Source organism: Phocoena phocoena, chromosome 16 (assembly GCF_963924675.1).
Source record: "Phocoena phocoena chromosome 16, mPhoPho1.1, whole genome shotgun sequence".
NCBI lineage: Eukaryota > Metazoa > Chordata > Mammalia > Artiodactyla > Phocoenidae > Phocoena > Phocoena phocoena.
This window is the reverse complement of record NC_089234.1, coordinates 82,795,740-82,807,743: the sequence shown is the minus strand read 5'-3', so window position 1 is coordinate 82,807,743 and position 12,004 is coordinate 82,795,740. Positions and strand designations below refer to the sequence as shown.

General features: G+C 49.2%; 1 protein-coding gene across 1 annotated transcript in view; it reads left to right on the top strand.

Moving 5' to 3' along the window:
* The first annotated feature begins 1,431 nt into the window (after positions 1–1,431).
* Positions 1,432–12,004, top strand: part of RAB4A (RAB4A, member RAS oncogene family) — a 51,818-nt gene continuing 41,245 nt past the window's right edge. The window contains exon 1 of the mRNA XM_065893872.1: positions 1,432–1,563. Within this exon, the coding sequence (XP_065749944.1) occupies positions 1,533–1,563 (31 nt within the window). The 5' untranslated portion in view covers positions 1,432–1,532. The remainder of the gene's footprint in view (positions 1,564–12,004) is intronic.

Below are 12,004 nucleotides of genomic sequence, written 5' to 3'. Positions count from 1 at the left end.
GAGGTCCAGTTTCGATAACTCCGTGATTCCTTTCTTATGATCCACAGAAGTTCCTGACAGGAAGAAGCCTTAGATGTAAAGAATGGGATCACTGTCTTTCTTCTGAAATAGCTCTAATCAGAGTCAGTCTGCTATACACAGGAGTGCAAATCAAACCTGACTTGCACAAAGCCAGATGAGAAAACAAAGTGTCCCAGCCACTGAACAAGGGATATATACAAAAGAATTCCAGGAAATTACAGTTCTCACCACATTTCAGGATGGGGCCTCCTCTGTGATTTAGAAGCAAGGATATCTCTTTTCTGCTAGCATCAGACAGAAGAGTAAAATGCAGAGCCAGATAGCCTTTGGAGGGGAGGGGAAGATCTCGGGAAGGTCTGATGCCAATTTGGAGGACAAAGCCACATGGGCTTGAATAAAATGCATTTCCTGGCATTTTCCCCACCATCCAAGTCGCTTGGGAGCTTAGCCAGGGCCTATTTTTAGTATTCTACTGTGTCTTTTGAACAAGGTTGGGTCTTATGAGATACCACGTGGCCCTGGTCATGCTCCGATGGAGGAAAATCCCAACCAAAAATCTCTTCTCAGTCAACGTCTATCGCTGCATTTCCAACAGAAGGGGATTCTGAATTCAGTTGTGCTCCTTAAGTCAAAATATTCACCAACGACTCGTACCCGTAAAAATGCGTCCGCGGCTGAGAGCCCAGAGATGCTTCCTGCCCAAAGGCCACATTCCCTCAAGTGAGGTGCAGGGTGGCCAACGTCTACAGTCTTCTGGGGACTTTTTGGAACAGGTACGTCCTAAGCTTCTGTCAGTTTCCCCCAGACGCCAGCTCGGCCCCAGCGGCGACGGCCCCGGCAGGTCAGCCTGCCTCCCCGCCCGCAGGGCTGGCCTCCAGCTGGACACCTGAGGCCACGCACGGCCTCCTAGTTACACATTCACCCCGTCCCCGGGTTGATCATTCCGGCGCGGAGGAAGTCCTTCCCCGGCCGAGCGCCCCAGATGACGACGACCAAGCCTTTGGCAAAGCGCTGCCTTCCTCGCCAGTGCAGGCACATTGCCTCCTCTGCGCGAGAAAGGACCCCGCTGTCCCAGGCCCTGTGCCCACCCCGTCACCCCCAGGCCTGTGGACCGTCCTCCCCTCCCCGCCCCCCCGCGCCCCGCCCTCCCCGCCCCCCCGCGCGCCGACCCGGATCCTCGGCGCCCATCGGCCCTCCCCGCCCCGGCCTCCCCGCGCGCACGCGCGACCACAGCGGGGGCCGGGCCTCGCGCCCCTTCCCTCTTACCCTGCCATTCCGCCGCGTCCTGACCGGTGGGGGGGCGGGGCCGTGCGCCTGCGCGGAGCGGACAGTCTGGCGGGGCCGCAGCCGCGGAGTGGCAGGCAGTTGCCGTGGGGACAGCGGGCCCCTCCCTCCTCCGGTTCTCTGCCGGTGGCGTTCCCCACCAAGGCGCGGCCGCCGACCCGGCTTCCCTGCCGCCGGCCCGGCGGAGCTGCAGACGTTGCCCCGCGAGAGGCGGAGCCGCTCCCAAGATGTCGCAGACGGCCATGTCCGAGACCTACGGTACGAGGCGGGGGCGCGGGCCGGGGCGCGGGTTCCCGGGCTCGCGGGCCGGGGTGGGGTGCTGGGGGCCCGGCCTTGCGGGCCGGGGTGGGGTGGGCGCGGGCGGCGGGGCGCGGATCCGAGTGCCGGGGCGCCGGCCGGCCGAGTGTGGCCAGTCTACGTGATCTGCTTCTCCGAGGGTCCTCTTGCTGGTTCTCCGCGTTCACGCCGGTAGGGTTTCCCTTTCTTAGTCTGGTATCAGTAGTCAGGGTTTGGGCAGCCAGTTGGAGACTCGGCTTATCTGCGATATTGTCCCTAGCAAGGGACGTGAAGGACTTGAGGCGACGCCTGCAGTTGAGTGTGCTCCTCGGCTATTGCACTTGGAGCTTTCCTAGATTGGAAGTCTTCCTTTGCACTGAAATTACGAGGACTTACCGATAGGCAAGTTCATCCATTTCTATTTCCAGAGACTTTTCAGGCTGCGTGATGGCTCTTTATAAATGTGTCTTTTTAAGACCGTAAGCACCTCCGAAGCACAGCCCAGTCTGCTTGATCTTTGCTTCCTCTGTAGCACCCACACCTGAAGGCACCCAAGAGAGATTTTCTTTTTTTAATAAACGAAAGCCTTCCCAATTCATAAACTGTGTTTCTTTTTGTCCTGCGTGGTAAAAATAAACAACATAGTACACTTCTGCTTTGTATCAAGGTTGATGAGGTGTTCACCAGTCTGGAATCACTCTCAGATGTGTGCATTCTCAGATTAAGTCTGATTTGGACTTTACAGTCCCAGGGAGGGGCTCAAGTTCAAAACCATTACTTCTCGTCAAATCAGTCATGTCTCTCCTCCGTGTGTCCTGACATGCTGCCCCCTTTCCCATCAACAGATAGGTATGGACCGGCTTTATGGGCCGGCATGGTTTCCAACACTACAAGGTACCCACCGGCACTGCTCTGGTCTCAGGGAGTTTACGGCCCAGGGGGGTTACAATGTTAATCCAGGTATGATACTAATGAATGTTAAAAACTTAAGGCAGGAGTTCTGAAGGAATGTGGTCTCTGAAGGTATGTTAAAAAGAAACCTGACCCAGACCCAGGCCAGGGAGGCGTTAACCAGTGCGCACATACCCAGGCCCTGAGGGATCCAGGGTCCCTGTAAGAGGAGTGTGGTTGAGGCCCCTGGGCATTTGCTTCACCTTCAGCCACTCCTGTGACTGGTACCTGCCCTGTTCTTGGTAACGCTGGGAGCAGGATGGCTGTTCCTAGAAGGCTTAGGAAGTCCGACAGGACGTCCCTGGCTTGTAAGGATCAGTGTCATGGGAGCTTCTGATGCTACAGCACCTGTCACATCCACGTGGTCTGCCTCTGTCTGTAGAGAACCACAGTCAGATTTCCTAAAGAAAACCCACTTCTCCAGCAAGTTTTGGTTATGCTTTTGCTTTTTCTTTATTTTCAAGTGCTCCTTTGCCCACACTTTGTTTTTTCCTCTGACCCGGAGAAAGGAGCACATGGGAGGGGTGGAAAGTCCAAGTAGGAAACCAAGTGGGGTTATGAGTTAGGAGGAATATGGGAAGATAGAGATTTTGTTATTCAGTTGTCTCATATGAAACAATAACCTTGGTAAAATCTGGCATCTCCACTTGAGACAGAGCTCATCAAGCATCACAGGTTAACTGATCAGATTCTGTTCATCAGGCTTTGACCTTTAGTGTTCTTATTTCATGGTACCTTCCAAATATGTTTTTTATTTTTATTTCTTATTTTTTTGCGGTACGCGGGCCTCTCACTGTTGTGGCCTCTCCCGTTGTGGAGCACAGGCACCGGACCCGCAGGCTCAGCGGCCATGGCTCACGGGCCCAGCCGCTCTGTGGCATGTGGGATCTTCCCAGACCGGGACATGAACCCGTGTCTCCTGCATCGGCAGGCAGACTCTCAACCACTGCGCCACCAGGGAAGCCCTGTTTTTTACTTTTAACTAACTGAATTTAATCCTTCCCTCTAGTAGAAGAATCTCATAGAAATTAGTTTTAGGAAGAGCAAGGGTGGCACTTGAAAGTGCCAACCCAAAATAAAAGTCACCCAAAACCAAGTCCTAAGCTATCACCTTCACTTATCATTGGTAGATTGGCACAGCATTGGTTCCCAAAAGGAAAACAGTCAGGTTCCCTGCTTTTGGACGTTTGCCTGTTAGGTAGCTGGTAAAGGAATGTTTTGCCTAATCTTTAAATTCCTTTGTACTCTGTGCTCATTTTCTGCCTTCTGGAAAAGGAGTCTCTGTAGGTTGACAGGTATATGATGAAACATAAAGAACCACTGCTTACCAGTGTACTGTTAATGAGCTCTGTCTACTTGCCTTTTCGCTTATTAAGGCAGTATTTCACCTGCCAGGGACTGAATAGGGTTCAGTATTTTGCTGCTCTGAAAGCACCAACCACATGAATAACATATGTTATGTAATACTTTACTTAATATTGTAATACAACATTGAAATCTCGAACACATAGGTTTCTGATTGAAACCCTCCCTCTGAATATCCCTAAACCGAAAGTGTTTCCCAAAGATTGTTAGATCCACAGCGTTCTTAATGCTCTGGCCACTTAGTATGGCTTGGGGCTTCCCAAGGAGCTCCAGACTGACTGATCAGAAATTGCCTTTAATTTCTGATACCAAGATCTGTGAGACAAAACGAACGAATCGAATAGGTAGTATCGAGCAGTGATGTTCAGAAAGGAGCTGAGAAGCGTTAAGCGGTGTAGAACAGCGGTTCCCGACCTTTTTGGCACCAGGGACCGGTTTTGTGGAAGACAGTTGTTCCATGGACGAGGGGGCGGGGAGGGTTCAGGCAGTAATGCCAGTGATGGGGAGCAATGGGGAGCGCCGGGGAGGGACGGGGAGCGGCGGGGAGCGACGGGGAGCTGCGGATGAAGCTTTGTTTGCTCGCTGCCACTCACTTCCTGCTGTGCCACCCAGTTCCCAACAGGCCACGGATGGTAATGGTCCGCAGCCCTGGGTTGGGGACCCCTGGTGTAGAAGATGCTAGAAATTAAAAAAAAAAAAAAAAAAAAAAATGTAAGGGCCGAGACAGTTTGAGAGTGAGGAAAAGTCTAAGCCAAATCTCTATATACACTGGACTTTATGCATTCTACAGTGACAACAATTTATGAAGCCAGGACACAAATCGTTGGTCATATACTAGTTTTATTAGTGATACCGTATATACTCAATATTTTTATTTTGTGCTTTATTTTGAAAGTATTACAACATTTGACATATAACTTTGAGAATTATCAGGACATGTTCTTTTTAGAATGTTATCACTATAGGTTGCTGTGGGTTGAATTGTGTCCCCTAAAAGGTATGTTCAAGTTCACGTCCTAAGCCCAGGCAACCTGTGGATGTGACCTTATTTGGAAATAGGGTCTTTACTGATGTAATCAGGTTCAGTTGAGGTCATGTTAGATTAGGGTGAGCTCTCATTCAATGACTGGCATCCTTATAAGTTGAGAGGAATTTGATATAGACACATGGAGGGAAAATGTGATGTAAAGAGAGGCTGAAGTCGAAGTGATGTGACTACAAGCCCAGGACCACCAAGGATGGCCGGCAGCCACCAGAAGCTAGGAAGAGGCAAGGAGGGGTCCTTCCCTGGCATCCTCAGAGAGAGCCTGGCCCTGCCAGCACCTTGACTTTGGACTTCTAACCTAGAACTACGAGACTACCACATAAGCCATCCAGTTTGTGGCATTTTGTTATAGCAGCCATAGGAAACTAATACATAGGCGTTGTAGCAGCCATAGGAAACTAATACATAGGCGTTGGTAGTCAAAATATGATTCAGGGAGAAATTCAGGCTTGATAAAGCAAAGTGGAGTGAGGAGAACATTCTAGGCAAAGGAAATAACGTCTTCAGAGTCATCTGGTTCCAATGAAGTGTGAAAAAACTTGCTGTTAGGGAAATCACCTAAATTGCCATTACTGTGTTTTGTTAGACAGGGCATGTAAAAAATGTCAACAAAGGAAGCATAGAACATCAGAATAAAAGGACGTTTCTCTAAATTGAATACATTTGTCATTTTAAATGTTTGTATTTTTCTTTTTCTCACCATTGAAAATTGGTGAGCAAGAACCGAGGTTTGGGGAGCACTGCAAGAACCGAGGTTTGGGGAGCACTGCAACCACCGTGGTTCTCAACTGCATGTGCCCCGAGCCCCCTGCTGTGTTAAGATGCAGATTCTGGTTTTGCATATTCACTTCTGCACCTGCCCAGCTCCCAGGCTGTGCATGCACTGTTGGTCCAAGGACCACAGCTGCATCTCAGGACATTATTCTGAACAATGCCTCCAGGCCGTAGAACTTTGAAAACATTGTTCTTTGGAAAATCAGAAGTTTATGAGAATTTTTCATGGTCATTTGAACTATAAAGCATTCCAATCCTTGCCTGTCATTTGCCTTTCTCTGAAGTCTCCTAAATATTTCTAGCCACGTCAGTCCCTCAAGCTAAATATCTTGTTTTCAACTCCCTACCTACCTATTACATGTGGATGGCCGAGAGGTAGCCTACCCCATGTCCCAAACCCAACTAATTACCCGTTGCTATTCCCCAGGTACCCATTTGCCTAAGAGATGATCTTTGCTCTGAATATTTTTTTGGAATGAGAAGAAAGCTGAAGTTTCTTTGATTTTTTTTTTTTCTCCTAAACCATCCGTTAGAGACTGCTCAGACCGATGGAATAGATTTTTTTTATTTCCCATTTCTAACAAATCCATTAGAATACTCGCCAGTGGAAATAGTTTGAGGGAAAACCTGTGATTCCTCTGTGTCCTGTCTGTAACACTTGCCTTTGGACGTCACAGCTTTCTCTGCCAGTCTCATCTTGGTAATGGACTGAGTTCCACGTGTCTAAAGAAGACTTCTGCTTCTCTGTAGCTGTGACTATGAATCAAAAGCTAAAATGATGTGCAGGATACTATTGTCTAAAGGTGGATCAAGCAAGGCAGATGTAAAGGATAGGGTACTACAGCACAACACATAAGTCAAACGAACACTGTCTACAAATTGTCTTCCTTTGTAATCCCCACTAAGCTTTCTAAACAAAAATAAGTTTACATTGAGAGAGATTTGGCCAATAAATAAATCCCTGATGATGACGGTTGTGATACCTGGGGAATCATGCTTGATTGCTCTGCCACAGCTAGATGCAACCCTACGCTACACTGCAGAACAGTAATTGCTTATATGACAACACTTAGTGACCTTGGCCTTCTGATTCTTCCTATTTCTCTTATATGCTGTGTTTTGGGCAGTTAAGAAGTCGTAAAAAGCAGCTCATATTTAGAAATGGGGGGGAGGGACACCATTCATAAAGTGCTGATACTTTATGAATGAGACGATGTATTTTAGAGGGAGGTTTACCATTTTTCAAATGTGAAGTTTTAATCTTCCAGAAGAGACTGCGGACTTAAAAACACAGCATCTTTCCCTCCTTTGTTGTAATTTAAAATATGGTTACATGCCACGTGCTTGCTCCGATGAATAGAAAAGCTGACTGGAAGATGTAGTTTAATTCTTTTCTTTATGGTAGAAGTCTACCGGTTTTTTACATTGTATGTAATATAAATGCAATTCTAATTAAAACCTCTCCAAAGAGGTCACACAGGCATCCTTTTGGAGAATGGACTTCCCTTGGGAAGTCACATCTGAAATCAGCTCCCAGCGGTTGGAGCTGAGGGCTGCAGAGGCACCATTGCTTTGATTCTGGGGCAGCAGCCCTTGACTGCTGCCCATTTGAATGTAACTGCACCTGCAGAGAGAAGATGATGGTCATATGGCAGCTGGCTGGCCTGCAGGTGCAGGAGCCCAGAGGCAAGCCTCAGTGTGTCCATCAGGCACTTCAGGGAGGCTGGCACCCTGCCCTGGGGCCTGGGGCACCCAGGCAGACTTCTTCCCACCCTGGGGACAGATACCAGGTGACGGGAATCTTTGTTCACCAAACATTCAAATGCCCGGCAGTTGGTAGTTATTAAATACATTCGTTGAATGCACTCACCTCGTTCTAAATCCATGTTTACTTAACCACCTTCTGATTATAAATTGACTCTACAGGATCAAAAATAAAATTTTTTAGAAATTATGCTTAAAAGGAAACTTCTGTTCTATAGATAATAGATTGTTAGCTCTTTTGGTCATTTTCTGAGGTAGAAGGTTTCCAACTGCAAGTGGCATAGGTAATATGAAAGTGTATATATTTTTTCATTTTAGAGTACTTTATTCAAGTATTGGTCTGTCGGAATTCATTCTAGTGCACTCTTCTTGTTGAGTTTGAACATGTATTTTTGAAAATAGCTATAGATGAGGTTTCAGGGCTGGTTGATTCAGAAGCTCAGCCATGTCAGCAAGGACCTAAATTTTTAACATCTCTCTCCTCTGGCTGTATTATCCTCATCCCCTGAGCCATAAAACGGCTACTGTTTGTAATCTGGGTACCCTTCCTTGTTTACATCCATAGAAAAGAGGGGTGCTTTCCCATGTTTATGAAATAAAGTCCATCATCCCCATCTGATTGGGCCAAGTTAGGTCAAGTGCCTGCCCTGGACCAGTTACAGGCAGGGTAATGCCTTGCTCTCTTTAGCTGAAACCTGTGTTTCTAATCCAGTCTCAGGAAGGGAGAAGGGGCCTGGGAATCGGTTTTTAAAAACAGCGCCTGTCCTGGAGTTCTGGGGTCCTGTTTCCCGAGGTTACTGTGGCTCCTTGGGGGAAGGCTGTTAGGCAGACAACATCTACCACAGCAGTGCCTCCTAGTCTCCAAAAAATGTCAGCTGCGGTTCAGTTTGAACTTGTTTCTTCCAGTTAGTGATTTTCCTGAAGTAGAGGACAGACTTAGATGTCCCTTCTCCAATGGGGAGGACGCAGCAGAGTTGTGGAAAGAGCACGGACCTCCACCGTGGGCGAGCACCGATGGGAAAACCTGATCTTCTTAGGAAGAGCGAAATTTCTCTTGTTATTTTGCAGACACAATATACTTGCCTTTGACCTTAGTTCTCATTGTCTTTGTGAAGCTGATAAAAATATTTGGTGTTTTGAAGACTAACATTTACCTTCAGAACCACTTTACCTTTAACCATTTACCTTCAGAACCACTAATACTTTGTGGAGGGAGACGGGGAATGGAAGTCAATTATTTGGTGGCCATTGCTGTTTCCCCACTTTTCATAAATTAACACCTTGAGTAATTTTGTCATAAACTTGTACGTAATTTTGAAATCCTTCTCCTCCATTTCGTCTCTGATCACTGATGACCCCCTGGATCTCATTGCTCTAGTGCGTGTGCTAGACACACACTGGATGTTTGATACGAGTCAGAATCTATCTCTAACTCAGGACACAATTGGGAGGTGGGTGCTGAAGCCTGTACCTTCTCAACTAATGCCGGAGACCTTTCCCGTTCACATGGGGTGCTTTCATTTCTGTGTAATCTCTAAAATTGCAGATACTATTATGGTACTTGAGGCTTGCTCCAAAGTTGTAGTTCAGAAAGACACGTTTTCTGTATGAATCCTCAAATACAAAAATTACTGTTCAACTTTTCTCTTTTCATTACCCCAGTTGGAGTGTTCTCTGAAACATTTTGACAAACAGCTTGCCCTTATTTCTTCATATAATTTTATCCTCTCATATACCTCAATCAGATTTAACATTCTACTCTTTAAAGTATTCAAACTTATTTCCTGGTTAAGGATAATTGTTTTTTTATTAGGTCTCTTCATTTCTGTCTGCTTCACTGGCCGCCAACTTCCTTTTCTGGGCAGTTTCTACTTTAGGAGAAGAATTCCTTTTCTTTATTTTTTCATATTATTACATCAAGTAGGTATCACCTAAGAACTTGCGGTTTTGATGCTGGGTCGCTGGCCAGGCTCACTCACCTGCGAAGGAACCTCAGGCCCCCAGTGGGTCTGACCCACACGAGCGTGTCCGCACAGTCTCAGAGCCTGTCCGTGACCTTGAGCAGCCCCTGGGGTCTGTGCTGAGAATGTTAAACCCACCGTGTCACAGCTCCTCTCTGCCGTCATTTAACTCAGGCTCAGGCGAGGCCCCAGTGCCGCTGCCACCAGCCAGGCTGCTCGCCGCCTGTCCCGCCGCCATCCATAGGTCACTGCTCTCCTGCCACCCAGACTGGCCGCCTCGCCTAAGCCAACGCTCCACCAAGGGTTTTGCTGCTTGATTCCCCCTGCCCAGTGAACTAGAACTGTTTTTTTTTTGGAAGCACTACATGTCATCTGATGTTCTGTGCGATACTTTGTCCTCCTTGTTGCTCTTCCCTGGTGTCCTCGGGGCTGTTCCTTACCCACCAAGGTCCCCTAGTCTGGGGTCCCGCTCTCTACTACAGCCCCTTGTCCACCCTGGGCGACGGCGGGGTGCCTGCTTGGATTTTCAGTTCCTTGATGTCATTGCCTGTCCCCTTCTTCGCCTTCTCTTCTGCCCCCACTTTGAGGCCCTCACGTCCCCGGCTGCTCTCTGGATGTTGTCACATGCCCCGTCCCAGTCACCCTCACCCGTCCTCCCCCTTAGGAGTTGCGGGCTCCCGGCCCCTCCAGCCCCTTCTGTTGGGGCGATGAGCGCCCGCGCCTTCCCTTCGCCTCTTCCTCAGCTGCGCTCGCGCTGTGACCCCGGCCCTGGTTCCCCACCATCTGCCCTGCCCACTGCCGTGCGGGCAAAGCTCTTCTCCGATTGAGACCTCTGTAGACGGATGGCCTGTGCATCCGGCTGGGTGCTCGGGGTGCCTGGCCACCCTTCCCTCTCTCCTGGCCGGCTCGCTTTTCCTCTGCATCTGCTGTTTTAAACCTTCGTTGATCTCAAGCCCTCAGCTCACCTCCACTAGGTGACAGGAAGAGGAAGGTGCCATGCCGAGGAGTCTCCCTGCCCTGCCGCCCCTTCTCCGCCTGTCTTCACCTCCACACCTCACCTTAGCCCTGGTCCTACTGTCTCAAGAAAAGAGGTCTCTGTCGCGGCGGACACTAAGCCCTGCCTCCTGCCTCACACCTCATCTCTCAAGGCTTACGGACGTGTGTCACCAGTCATCCCTTTTCCGCTGGTCACTTCCCACCTGCTGGCATCCACACTGCACTCTCCCCTCACTGACCTGGCCCTTCTTTCCATCCCAGCCAAGCTCTGGTCAGAGCTGCCAGCGCTTTTCATCTGCAGCCTCTTGCATCCCCCGCCCTTCAGCAGCCCACCCTCGGCCCCAGCTCCAGTGGCCTGGCTCACCTCGGGGTGCTGGGGGTGACCTTACCGAGCTTCCGTTCACAGCACTTAGAGGAGCCACCTGCCCAGATCTCCTCCATGGTCGTGGGCATTTGAAGTGTGATCTCTGAATCTGCACCCACAACATGCATATGTCCTCAGAGCCTTCAGGCTTTCTTACCTCAGTTGTTGGTATCACTGACCAGCTGGTCCCTAAGCCGGAAACCCAGGACCCCTTCTCAGATGACCCACTGTCCCAGCACCTTTTGTGCCAGGAAGCAGAATACACGGAATGAATCCTGCAGTCAAGGCCATCATCCACCTTTGCTTCCTTTCTGACCTCTGGAAACCTTAAAAGCAGAACCAGTGCTTGGAGAAACGAGGAAGGCAGAGGCCATATGGTCTACTCAGCGTGACTTGATTTTCTTGAGGCTGAAGGTCAGTGGTGGAGCGGATGTGCAAGGCTCTTAGTGCCCCTTTCTGGCCCGGTGCCCAGCTCCCCGTCACTCGTCATTGTCCGTGTAGCCACAGTCATGCTGTAGCACGTGCGGCCGATCTGCTGTGGTCCGGGAAATTGGAGGTTGCTTGAAACGAGTGTAAAAACAAGTCAGTAGGGCTTCCCTGGTGGCGCACTGGTTGAGAGTCCACCTGCCGATGCAGGGGACACGGGTTCGTGCCCCGGTCCGGGAGGATCCCACGTGCCGCGGAGCGGCTGGACCCCTGAGCCATGGCCGCTGAGCCTGCGCGTCCGGAGCCTGTGCTCCGCAACGGGAGAGGCCACAACAGCAAGAGGCCCACGTACCGCAAAAAAAAAAAACTCAGTAGGTTCCAAATGAGGTTTCCCCCATGGAGTTAATCCTTTGGCTTTGTGTTAGCTGCTTCAGCGGAGGCCATTTTTTCCTGATCCAATTTTGTCCGTGTTCCTCAATGACTGACTTTTGCCCAAGACTGGTTTCTAATTATTCATTACCTTTCCTGTTACCTCATTTAACATTTCTCATGCAAAATTAAAAATACATTAGTAGCGTATATCCCTTTTAGGTTTTCTATTTTGGGATATGCGCTTTCCCCCACCCTCAAGCTTAGGTCCTTCTGAGGAAACCCTCATAATGGTCACAAGTCAGATGCAAAACATTTCTTTGTGATTTTGAGCAAAGTGACATCCACTGTTATAAAACAACATCAAATCCAACTGAAGTAGACATAATTATTTAGCTCACAATTGGT